We start from the raw sequence: 13,848 nt of genomic DNA, 5'->3' as shown, positions 1-13,848 counted from the left end.
CATTGAAGCTGTCCAGATCAAGCAACAACATCTGTAACACCTCCTCTGCAAAATTCAATCTCCAGCTTGGCCGTTTTTGAGGTAAGTGCTCATGAACTTCAAACTCTATCATACATGCATCATAAATGAAAAACTAAGTTACCATCTTGTTTCTGCACCATCACTGAATAATAACCCTCAATCAATTGCATCATATCATGATCATACACGATTTCACAAAGATTTGTCATATTAGGGTTCTTCGTGTTCATCAGAGAATTAATCATCTTAGAGCAAAAATAAATGAAATTAAAGGGCACCATCATGTTCCTTGTGAAAAACCGAGTGAGATAGACCCTTTGATCGATCAAAACAACGCAGATTTGAAGGAATTCAAAATTCAGTTAGGGTTGTGTTCTTGGCGCCAGATTTGGTTTGGGAAATTCAAACATTGGTTTTAAAATATAATAAACTGAAGGCGTATCATTAACAAGCTGCGCGCGCAGCTCAGTTGGTTGTTGTTTTGGCTGGTGAGAGAGAGGTCACGGGTTCAACACCCTTAGGGACCAAAACCTTTTTTTTAACACTTTTTTTCTTTCATTTTTTTAACAAACTTCATTAATTAATTTAACTAATCAAATCAACTTATTTTTTCTTCATTTTTTGAACACTTCTTATTTAATATACATATTTTATGAATACCAAAAAAAATCACCAAAAAATATTTATTTGATACATTTTTAAATAGGTTTAAAATGACATATTTTTAAATGTTTTTAAATACTTTTAAATACTACTTTTTCATTTGATTTTCAAACCTAATCACTTGTAAATATTTTTTGTGATCAAACCCTAATCATCTAAGTGTTAATTGAGAATAATCTTTTGTTTATCTTGATTAAATTGACTTCTTTCAAAATTCAAATCGTTTTAAAACGAGCGATCGCGATTCTTTTCAAAAACGATAAACCATTTCTTTTTTATTTTCAAAGGAAACTTTTGATTAAATCTTTTTAATTGATCAATTGATTTTCAAAACGATGTGGGGCCTCTCGAATATTAGAGAGTATAAGTCCCTTTCGTCTTTCTTTGTACAGAAAACTTTTTTCCAAAACTTTCAAACAGTTTTTTTTAACAACAAATCACACATCTTTTTCAAACCATCCACCCTGTTTTATGAAAATAAAACAGGGGCCTCTCGAATATTAGAGAGTATAAGACCCACTCCTTTTTCCTTTTGTACAGTTTTCAAAACAATAAAACTTCTTCAAAACAAAATCTTTTCAAAACAATTTTCAAATCATTTTCAAATCATTTTCAAAACAACAAAATTCCAAAGAAACAAAACTTTTCAAATATACCATGGGCCTCCATGTAGGTATAAGTCCCGAGCCCTTTTGTACATACCCATTCCAGTACATGAAATTAGGTATTTCATTGTACGCTTTTTTGTACATACACTTTCTTTTGTACATACCTCGATCAGTTTGATTTTTAACCCTGAATAACAAACCAAAAATGAAGGTTTCTTTAAATCTTCCCAAAAATATACCATGGGCCTCCATGTAGGTATAAGTCCCAAGCCCCTTGTAAATACCTGTTTACATAGCTTTGAATAAATTCAAGTGGACTTCTCCCCGAATATGAGTCCCGAGCCCTGTGTATACAAATGGATCATGCTTACAGGTATATTTCCTTCATAAACTCCATTATATACACACACTTTGTCATATATGTATAACTGTTCATATCTGTTCATGTACTTGTTCATATTTGTTCGTACTTGTTCATACTTGTGATTGTGTTATATATACTTGTTCAACTTAGTACAACACTAGGTTCCCCATAGCCTCCTATTGGGCTTCGTGCAAAGAATCTCCACTAGTTTAGGTTAGGACATAGAGTATGGTTTCCCGGTGAAATCGCTCTAAGAGCTCAAACCAACTATACCATGCCTCCCCTTGGGCTTTGTACAAACGAGTGACCCTCCCATAGCCTCCTCTTGGGCTTACAATGCAAGGACCCTGGATTGTCCCTCCCATAGCCTCCTCTTGGGCTTACAATGCAAGGACCCTCGGATAGCCTCCTCTTGGGCTTCGTACAAGGACCCACGGGCTTCTTATAAGCATCCCCAATATCCAAATCAAATACCCTAGGAGATTAGACATTTTTCATCTCTATGCTAGGAGTATCTCTTATATATCATCACAAACAATCAATCAATCAAACTTTTTTTGCCATAAGTCTGGCTAATCAATCAATCTTCTTTTGCCACAAGGCTGGCTAATCAATCAAACTGTTTTGCCACCGTACTGGCTGATTAATCAAAGTTTTTGTCACAAGGCTGACTTCATTGAAACTTTTGCCACGAGGCTGGCTGATTAATCAAAACTTTTTGTCACAAGGCTGACTTCATTGAAAGTTTTTGCCACAAGGCTGGTTAAACAAATAAAAAACAAACAGATGTATGTGATGATATAGATTAGATACATCTAGCATTTAGACGACATTTGTCTATTTTCCTTTGCTTCCACTAGCATAAGTGGGAACTACGATTGCTCTGACTTTCTCAACATCCCTTTGAGAATACGTAGGCACAAGGTCGATCCTTGGCGAGCAAAACAAAACAAAAAAACCATTCAAACCTTAGCACCCGTAGACCCCGAGCTACAGATGCTCTGATTCCCTCTAAGGGATATGTATGCAGAGGATCGCGATGATCTTTGCGAGCATAATCAAACAAACACCTTAGGTCCCACCAATTTCACAAGAACCTCTCAACAATATGGAATGAAAAACAAAGAAAAGAAACCTGTAGAGTACTACAGATACGTTGGGTGCTAATACCTTCCCTTCGTATAACCAACCCTCTTACCCAAAGATCTCTCCCCCCACTTTTAGGTTATTGCAGCTTTTTTCCTTTTCCTCCTTTGGAAATAATAAAAAGTTTGGTCGAAACAAAGAAAAATCATTTTTTATGAGCACTCGAGCCCAAAGAAGGCATCAGGTGTCTCATCCCACAAAAAAGAGGAACAAAACGGTTTTTCGCCCGCGACAGCCACAAGCTTCAAATGGGCATAGATTTATTCTTGTTGCTATCGACTACTTCACCAAATGGGTGGAAGCTGCTTCTTACAAGAACGTAACCAGGCAAGTCGTCACTCGCTTTATCAAGAAAGAAATCATATGCCGATATGGGGTTCCAAACAAGATCATCATTGATAACGGGTCCAATCTTAATAACAAGATGATGGCAGAGTTGTGCAAAGAGTTCAAGATCGAACATCACAATTCATCACCCTATCGGCCAAAGATGAATGGCGCAGTCGAAGCTGCTAACAAGAATATAAAGAAGATCATCCAGAAGATGGTTAGAACGTATAAAGACTGGCATGAAATGTTACCGTTTGCTTTGCATGGCTATAGAACTTTGGTTCGTACTTCAACTGGAGCAACTCCCTTCTCTCTTGTCTACGGTATGGAGGCCGTACTACCTGTCGAAGTGGAAATTCCTTCGTTGAGAGTCTTGATGGACGCCAAACTCGTTGAAACAGATTGGGTTCAAACGAGGCTTGATCATCTCAATCTAATCGAGGAGAAACGCTTATCTGCTATCTGCCATGGCCAGTTGTACCAAAAGAATATCAAGAAAGCGTATGATAAGAAGATTCGGCCTCGAGAATTCCACACAGGTGACCTAGTCGTAAGGAAGATCTTGCCAATTCATGCCGATCCAAGGGGCAAATGGACTCCCAACTATGAGGGACCATACATTGTAAAGAAGGCATTTTCAGGTGGTGCTTTAATCCTGACAAAGATGGATGGGGAAGACGTTCCACTTCCAGTCAATTCAGACTCAGTCAAAAAATACTACGCATAAAAGACCCGCTAGGTAGACGTACCTAGGCAAAAATAAGGGCATCTCGGCAAACCAAAAGGGTTTGGGCAAAAATTAGGGATAAAACAAAAAAAAAAGAAGAATAACCCGCTAAGCTGAAAACCCGAAAGGGCGACTTAGGCAAAAAGGGGCATCCCGCTGGATTGAAAACCCGAAAGGGCGATCCAGGCAAAAGTTAGGGATCAAAAGCGAGAGGCTGCAGTCTGAATATCTTTCACAAAGACCCCTATACGCCCTTGGGAGAACGGACAGATCAATCCAACCATTACCCTTCTGAAGCAAAGCATTGAGAGGATCGAGGATATGGGAATTGTAGCAATGTCAGTTTTAATGGAAATTCGAGCATTTCTCTTTGCCATTTTGCTTTTTGCATTTTATTTTCCTTTCGCAACTACCTCATTTAGGAGTTGCTTCCTTGTACAGAAGCCTATTCATAGGCATTCCATCAATAAAATGATCTTTTGATAAGAAGTGTTCTTTCCTGCTTTTCATTTTTTTTCACATGCGAGGTGTGATTTAATTCGCTATTAAACATTGCATTGAAAGCATGGGGAATAATAATCACAAAATCAAAACGAAACATGATGTTACCTAAACATAAAAGTGTTCTAAGGGGCATTATTTGCATCCAAACGTTGTTTTCTGTGCAGGTTGCAGGTTCTAGTCGTCATCTTGGCTTATGACATGCCACAAAGGTCGTCATCATCCCGCGTGAAAGTTCAAGCGTATAATTCATCAGTACTGGTAAGCACAGGACACCTGAAGAAATCCATGTCTCTCCCCTATACGGCAGACAAGGAAGTGTCCATCAGAACTCACGTTTCCCCAAGCAGTATAGGATGTAAGGAAAGTCGAGCAAAGTCACTTCCTCCCCAACAGAGTTATGTTCTAATCCTCCACACAGTTGCCAATCATCTTTGGCACTATGAGGTTTCCAACGCCCACCCACAATGGTGTCTCAAGATCACAAGCAACGGACCCCAATGATCCTACTCTTCTGTCCCACCAAGGGCCTTTATTTGGCACTCTCTGCATATAGAATCCATTGCATATAGCATTGCATCCTCGAAAGCGTAGCATATCCATTACAGTGGATCATTACGCCATAAAAACTCAAACATGCATACGGAACATAAGCCAGATAATAAGAGCCAATGTTGAATCAGAACAATGACCCATCCTCTCAAAGTTGTTACTTGTACAAACTTTGCCTGATATCTGCTATCATACTACAAACACTCTTAAGCTGTGGTGCCGATACGAGGTGTCCTCAATTCCTGACAAACGTCTGACACGAAGTCTTTCTGTTTCCCTCCTTCTGATGTCGAGGCGATGTTGAGTCGTAGGTCGCACGAGATCTATCCCCTTTTCGTCCTGAAGGTCGTACGAGATCTTCTCTTGATGTTGAGTCGTAGGTCGCACGAGATCTATCCCCTTTTCGTCCTGAAGGTCGTACGAGATCTTCTCTTGATGTTGAGTCGTAGGTCGCACGAGATCAATCCCCTTTTCGTCCTAAAGGTCGTACGAGATCTTCTCTTGATGTTGAATCGTAGGTTGCACGAGATCTATCTCCTTTGGTCCTATAGGTCGCACGAGATCTACTCTTCCCCCTGTTTTGAAGGTCGCACGAGGTCTTCTCCCGATGTCGAGTCGTAGATCGTACGAGATCCATATCTTCCTGTTTTCGAAGGTCGCACGAGGTCTTCTCCCAATGATAGGTCATAAGGTCGCACGAGATCTTTTCCCTACCTCTCCTGTTGTCGAGTCGATGTTGAGTCATAGATCGCACGAGATCTTCCCCCTTCTGCCCTGAAGATCGTACGAGATCTTTTCTTTCCTCTCCTGTTGTCGAGTCGATGTTGAGTCGTAGATCGCACGAGATCTATTCCCTTCCAATCATAGTTTCATACAACAATCATTTCTATTGAGAACCTTGTAATCGCACCTTGGTTACGTTACAAGCTATCCCCATTCAAATCCATTACTCACCGTAAATTCTACCACCGGAAAAAACAAAAATTCTCTTTCCCCAGCAGATATCAAAACAAGAACAAAAAAAAATAAGAATAACACTTACACCATCATTTAAGGACAAATTTCAAGTCTTGGATATTTAATCTCCTTCTACCTCGAATGTTCGAAAGGCTAGCGCCAATCTCACCTTCAGGTTTAAGACGATTAAATAGGGGCAGCTGTCATACCCCAAATTTGTCCTACCCTTATTTATCTGGCTTATAATTCACATACATACATCATTAGATCATAATCCAACTCATGCATTCATATCATTGGTATTAATCAGAGACTAGCAAGGGATAGCTTTTATGGCAGAGGATTTCCTACCAAATGTGTGGATCTGAGGTGTAATCATGCGGCTCTATGTTCATTGAAGTCCTCATGGATTAGGGTTTTCTCATTCTCAACTCAAGGCATTGGTTGAAAAGTACGAGCTCGATGTTCATCGGATTATCCTGAATTAGGGTTTCTTGACCAAAGTCAACGCAGTTGACTTTTTGGTCAAATACGCTGATCAATAGTTGATTTTATGCAAGGAGATGGTAAGATGACCGTGTGGAGGCGTTCAGATGATTTCCATTGGCTAGAAGTGGATTAATCGGGAATTTCATTGAAATCGGAGAAAAATCAGAACAGTTGACTTTTGGGTCGAAATCGGAAGAATTAGTCGAATATTGACTTTTGGTGGAAAATCGGTCAAGAAAAGTCGAGAAATGAATAAAATCGAGAGTTTGACAAAAGTTGCCAAAAATAGAAAAAATCAATGTGGAAAGTTTCATACTTAGAAAATTTTTTGGCTCTTAAAAGTTTGATGAACAGTCCACTTCACCATCAGTTTACACGTGGCAAATGACATTATTTGGAGAAATTTCCCACATCAAAGTTGTTCCTCTCATGGAGGAGAGCAACTTTGTAGTTGAACATTTTTCCATTTGAAGCCTGGATCAAGAGTTATTAAGGTTGGAAGTGGAAGATTTTCATCTGAATCAAGTCATGAAGCTGGGCATATTCCTTGTCATACGTGACGCATTTCATCGAGCACGTGGCGTGCCAAATTTGAAGCTAATTATATGCCAATTCAGGGCCCCTATAAAAGCAAACTTGGTACAAGTATATTCTTTGCCACTTCCTCTATCCATTGAAACAAGAACCAAGTCCATTGAGTGGGTAATGAATCGGTTATGAGCCTCCAAAGTGGCCTTCTCGCAATGCCAAGATCATGCTTCTGGCCAGACAGAAATCCAAGTCACGCGCGCAGCATTTCGTCAAACACTTGGCGCGCCAAATTTGAAACTAATTTTAGGATTCTACGAATTTCCATTGAGACCAACGTCAGTGCCAAATTCATCCTTGCCATGCCCTCTATCCAACAAGCTAATGGCAATTAATTTTGGTAGCATGATCAGCAAGATACAAAGCTCTAAAGTCGTGCTCTTACAAAAGTTCATTTGGACAAGGATCAAGCCAGGCCTTAGGTCATGCATACAGGCATTCACATAAGTTATGCATCATCATGTTCCAAGGCAATTTTGGAGAGTTTCTGAACAACATCTCAAGCTAACTCCAACATGAAGTATGTTCTACCATATCCCATCTTTCACTTGGCCTCAATTTCACGTAAAATGGTCATGGGATTATTGAGTTGTAAAGTTTCAAAGCCATGCATTTCATCATGAAACCAAAGGAAAACTCTCACACTCTCTTTACACTATTCACCCAAGCTTCATTCCCATACTCAGCCATGCACGTGAAAGGCATGTTGTAACCTACCACAAATCCAAACTTGTTCACTAAGCTCCAAGGGAATACTACACTACATGCACCCACACATTATGCCATGCAACCTCACTCACCATATAAATACCAAAATCTCTTCATAGCAAGGGTCCACGCTTCACTTTTCTCAGTTTTACAAAAGCACTTCATTTTTCTTTCTCACTCTCTCTCTCCCCTCATCTTCAACAAACTCTTCTACACGCATCTCTCTCTTCATCTCTCAACCACCCTAACCGTTTCCTAACTGCCATAACAACCTTCTCCCTCCACTCACCTTGAACATCACCACCACAACCACCTTCTTCGGTCAAAATCATCATCATCACCTTCTCAAATCAGAGCTCTATATCCATCTTCAATAGTGCAGCTACGAGCAAGATTCTCTGCCTCTCTCATCATGCATCACCTCTGAATCTACTTCTCGGCATTCCGGAGCTACTGCGGCGTCATCATCTTCAATATCTCAAGAAGCGGAGTGCTCTCAAATTTGGAATCAAGAACTTGTTCAGGTAAGTCCTGCAAACTTCTCAGCATGCTAGCTACACATGATAGGTCATGTAGTGTTTATGATACGTTCTGGTATAGTTTTTCGTTGTTCTTGATGATTGGATCCGGTTCGCTCTGAATAATTGTTGTCAGAATGATTAGATCACCTTTTGAGTGCTATGAGTGATTTGAACCTCGTTCACGCGTTTAAGTTCGGTTTTAATGAAGTTTTGTTCATGTTAGGGCTTGAAAGAAGTGTTCGGTTTGAATAATAGAGCAAAGATTAATAGAATCTAACACCGGATCTGTAATCAGTGTGGAATTCCGAGGAGAGAGGTGTCATCTCTCGGCGTTTCTGGAAATTTTGGTTGGCTCTTCGCCGTGAGTTGGCCGGAGAAGACGACCGGAGGTGGTTCTCCGGCGTCTATGCATAGTTTCCTCTCTCTCTTCCGTTATGCATGCGTGGCACGTATGTGTTGGCTGTTGTTCCCATTTTACTGCGTTTTGTCTTTTAGTCAATGATTGAATGATGAGGTGTAGGCGCATGACTGGTCCAGCAATGTTTTTGTCTTATCTCACTTAAGAAAGCCATGACCTATTGATACAACGTCTATACTAATTGAATGCCAATAATAAAACCATATGCTATAAAAATAACATGCTGAGAATAATAATGAATGTGGAACAAGTGGTTTGTGAAGCATTGGGCCGTAGGATCGCATGGGCCTGGGACTTTTTTGGGAATATACCCCTATTTTGCTGATACATACGTACCTCAATAGACCAGGCCTTGGCGCCAACTATTTTCCACACCCCCCTGAACAGGCCCAATTTTCGCTTGTACATAATTTTAGTGCATATTGAAATTGCTAATACACCCCTGCCAGTAGCATTTTACATTTTTTGTGTAAATTTGTTTTTCTTCTAGTTTTTGTTTGATAAATCAGTTTCCACTCAAATAAAAAACCAATAAAAATTTGTTTTAGATATTTTAGGGTGTGTAAATAATTGTCACGATTTTTGTTATTTTTCTAATTGTTTTTAGTCCTTTTAATAAATGTTTTTCTTCACAATATGTTTGAAATTTCTTTGTTTTAACACTTCCTTGTAAATAACTTGTTAATAGACTTAGGAATTCATTTTAGTCTCGATTTTTTGTATATAATTAATTGATATATGTATGTTTGTGAATGCCATTTTGTTTGCTATAGTTCTCAATTTTATTTGTCGCACATTGATTTTCCTTTGCTTATTCCATGTATAGTTCCTATTAATAAATTGCATAGTTTTATCATTTTAATTCCCTTGTATAGACAACTTAGACTAGAATTTAGGAATAGTTCCCTCGTCATCCCCTTTTTCTTTTCAACTTTTAAAATACTTAATAAATATCGATGAAGATCATACCGTTACTATATTTCATAGTAGGAAGGAAATGATTGGGGTGTAGGCCCCGATGTATGTTCTTTCCTACTTAGCGGAGAAGAAATGATTGAGGTGTGAAGCCTCGATGTATTTCTTAACCGTTGCTTAGAGAAACGATTGTGGTGTAGGCCTCGGTGTGCATTCTCTAAGTACTCACAAAAGAACTCCTTTTTGTATTTCCTTTACTTAGCGGAGAAGAAATGATTGAGGTGTGAAGCCTCGATGTATTTCTTAACCGCTATTTAGAGAAACGATTGTGGCGTAGGCCTCGATGTGCATTCTCTAAATATGCAAAACAAAACTCTTTTTGGTATGATCTAAGTCCCAAATAAATCCCCATAAAAAACACCAACCAAAAACACTTAAAACACTAATAAATGGTCAGATTTAACACAAAGTAAGGAAGTGATGCGAGACCTTGTAGTGGGTTCTCGTCATCATGGAATTACCCTAAAAGACACAAACCAATCTCTCTTTTTCTTCTTTCTAAGGGCATTGTTATCTCCGCTCCATTGCATCCTAGGCTGTCCCCTTATGCAAGAGCGCGAGCGTTAACGCCGCCCAATTAAAAAACACAAAAACAAACAGAAAATCGTAAGCCGAGCTACGGTAACTCTGATTCCTGAAAAGGATACGTAGGCAGCGGGGTAGGGCCCGTGCGAGTACAATTCTTTATTTTCCCTACATTTTGCATTCATTTTGCGTTTAGACATAGACATAGTTATACACCCTTTAGATAGAAACAAACATAGGTGGATACCATCGAGTACGATGGGCGCGTGGGGTACTAGCACCTTCCCCTCGCGTAACCGACTCCCGCACCTAGATTCTCTGGTTGCAAGACCCTGTTCCTTCCCTTTGTTAGGTTTTCTGATATCCCTTTCCCTTATGGGATAAATATATTGGTGGCGACTCTGTTCATTTTTTCGCGAGCGTGCGACAATAATAAAAAGAAATAGCAATGGAATTTGTAGTGTAATAAGCCTGGGCTCGTTTCTGTGTTGGGCCTTAGGGCGCTTTTCTTTTCACACCCCTGACTTCAAGCCCATTGCGCCGCATAACATAAATCCAGTTCATATTTTGTTTGCTAATCCACCCCCTTCCATTGACATATTTTTGTAAATAATAAAAAATAGTTTTCTTTTATATCCCTTTGCTTGATATGTGAATTTTGCTTAAACAAAAAATAATAAAAATTGTTTTTCTTAACCAATTAGAATTTTAGGAATTTTGTATCTCCCTTTTTTGATATTAATTGTTGAATTTCCTTGTTTTTGATTGGTTGATAAATAATATAAATGCATAGCTTTTTGGTTTTAATTCATTAAAAATAGTTTTAGCTAGAATAAAAATACAAGATTGCTTGTAAATATTTTCATTTTTGGTTTAGATTCTAATCCTTTCTTTTTGTGAATATTTTCATATTTTGAGAAATGTCTAAAATACGCCTAGTTGTTAAAGTTGACTTTAGTCAACTTAAACAACTTTCTTCTTAGTTAATTCCCTTTAGGTGTTAGGTTAGTCCTTAAATAGGAATTAGAATAACAATTAGGCTAGAAAATAGGTTAGTCTCCCCTTTTTCATTTCTTTTTTCTTTTCAACATTAAAACATTAATAAATAAAGATGCGAATCACACCTTACTAAAAGTGGGGGAGAAATGAGTGGGATTTATTCCCTAATCTGTTTCTCAGTCACTTGGTGGGAGAGAAATGAGTGGGATTTATTCCCTAATCTGTTTCTCAATCACTACCTAATGGGAGAGAAATGAGTGGGATTCATTCCCTAATCTGTTTCTCTACCATTATACATTTTTATGTGATTCAAATCGCAAAGTAAATTCCCCTTAAAAAATACCCAACCAAAAACATTCAAAACACCTAATAAAGGCTCGAATTAAAACAAAGTGATGAAGTGGTGCGAAACCTTGTATTGGGTTTTGTTCATCATGTAGTTACATAAAAAACACAAACCCAATTTCTCTTCTCTTAAGAACAAGTTAAGTCCTTTCCAAAGTTAGGCGTATAAGTCTCCAAAGGTCGAGCATCGTGGATTGTGACCTTAACCTCTGTTCAACTAAAAAACACAAAACAAATGGAAACTATGGAGCCGAACTACGGTAGCTCTGATTCCTTGTAAGGGATACGTAGGCATTGGGTCGCGGGGCCTAAGCGAGCACACTTGTAAATAATTCTTTCTTTTCCCCGTATTTCTTTTGCATCCATTTGCATTTAGGTTTAGACATAGATATACACCCTTTAGATAGAAACAAACATAGGTGGATACCATCGAGTACGATGGGCGTGAGGGGTGCTAACACCTTCCCCTTGCGTAACCGACTCCCGTGCCCTGTTCTCTAGTCGTAAGACCTTGTTCTTGTTCGAGTTAGGTTTCCTGTTATTCCTTTCCCTCGATGGGATGAATATATTAGTGGCGACTCTGATCCATTTTTCGCGGTAGTGACAATCATCTAATGTCTTGTTCATCTACGCATCCGACACTAGACTGACTACCTCGGCAATTCTCGAAACCAAAATGTCTCTGCTTTACCAAGATTGACATTCCTTCACCCAGAGTATCTATAGACACTCTACCAAAAAGGGAAAAAATGTTAGAAGTGAGATTCGAACTCGGGACCCTGTACTTGCAACCTTAATTCCTTACCAATTGTGCTATATTATTTATTTGAAATAAAAAGTCAATTGAAAGTGTATGAAGCATCGGTCAGCATTTTGCTATTTATTAAAATATAAATAATTTAAGAGTAAACTATTATATTTTAAAATAGACTTTAAATCAAATATTCATTAAATTCAGGATGTCAATGTAAATGAACCCAAAATTTTATAAAAATCCAATTTTGAAAATATTTTTGAATTTTTGAAAAGTGTGGGCAAATTTTGGGGTATGACAGCTGCCCCTGTTCAATCTTCTTAAACCTGAGGATGTAGATTGGCTTGTTTGCCTATCGTAATCTGAAGGTGGAAGAGGATTGAACACTAGAATACCCAGAAATTTGCCCTTGCTGATGCTGGGACTAGTGCTATTGATGGTTTGAATGGGCTTTAGAGATGCCATTAGTTGGATTGAGAGGATGCTGTCTAAGGTGGGCTTAAAGATGCCACTGGTCTTTTGATGGTATGAAAGTCAGAGTGTAGTCATACGTTAGACTGTATATGAAAGGATATACTTAGGATGAGTCGTACGTTAGACTGAATCCACTATATTGATGAATGTCAAAGTAAACTGTACGTTAGGCTGTACTTTAGGACGAGTCATACGCTGGATTGGGTCCAATTACATCGATAGATGTCTGGATAAGCCGGATATTAAGCTGAAGGATGGGTCGTACGTTAGACCGGATCCAATTGCATCGATAGATGTTTGGAGAGCTGTATGTTAGGCTGAAGGATGGGTCGTACGTTAGACCGGATCCAATAAATGTCTGGAAAGTCGTGCGTTAGGTTGAACTTTAGGACGAGTCATACGTTAGACTGGGTCTGATTGCATTGATAAATGTCTGGAAAAGCCATATGTGAGGTTGTAGGATAGGTCGTACGTTAGACCAGGTTCCCTGTGTTGATAGTTGTCAGAATACACAATACGTCAGGTTGTATCCTAGGATGAGTCGTACGTTAGACTGGATCCTTTGTATTGAGAAGTACTAGAATGAGCCGTACGTTAGGATGTATCTGAGCTCATATGTATTGAGAAGTGTTTGTTGGAGGTTGATCGTGTCAGCACCGTTCGTAGTAACTGAATTAGACCTTTGAAGGAGGATCGTGTCTACACTGTTCGTGGTGATAGAATTAGATCTTTTGAATGTTGGTTGTGTCAGCACCGTTCGTAGTAACTGAATTGGACCTTGGAGGGATGATCGTGTCTACACCGTTCGTGATGATAGAATTAGATCTTTGAATGTTGATCGTGTTAGCACCGTTCGTAGTAACTAAATTAGATCTTAAGAAGATGATTATCTCTGAGCTATCTCTGGAGAATATCCGGAACTAAGTATCAGAACTAAATCTTTGTCTTGATTATCTCTGAACTATCTCTAGAGAATATCCAGAACTAAGCATCCGAACTAAATCTCTGTCTTGATTATCTCTGAACTATCTCTGGAAAATACCCGGAACTAAGTATTAGAATTAAATCATTGTCTTGATTATCTCTGAACTATCTCTGGAGAATATCCAGAACTAAGCATCAGAACTAAATCTCTGTCTTGATTATCTCTGAACTATCTCTGGAAAATACCCGGAACTAAGTA

The 13,848-nt window shown here is 38.8% G+C and overlaps 1 protein-coding gene across 1 annotated transcript in view; it reads left to right on the top strand.

Moving 5' to 3' along the window:
* The window catches only part of LOC131632340 (uncharacterized), a 56,699-nt gene extending 48,022 nt beyond the window's left edge, over positions 1–8,677 (top strand). Inside the window, exons 4-5 of the mRNA XM_058903098.1 lie at positions 8,037–8,178; positions 8,471–8,677. Coding sequence (XP_058759081.1) covers positions 8,037–8,178; positions 8,471–8,677 — 349 coding nt within the window. The remainder of the gene's footprint in view (positions 1–8,036; positions 8,179–8,470) is intronic.
* Positions 8,678–13,848: the final 5,171 nt, after the last annotated feature.

The sequence above is a fragment of the Vicia villosa genome, unplaced genomic scaffold (genome assembly GCF_029867415.1).
Source record: "Vicia villosa cultivar HV-30 ecotype Madison, WI unplaced genomic scaffold, Vvil1.0 ctg.000936F_1_1, whole genome shotgun sequence".
NCBI classification, from domain to species: domain Eukaryota; kingdom Viridiplantae; phylum Streptophyta; class Magnoliopsida; order Fabales; family Fabaceae; genus Vicia; species Vicia villosa.
Note: the sequence above shows the minus strand (reverse complement) of the source record. Positions and strands in the feature narration are given on the sequence as shown.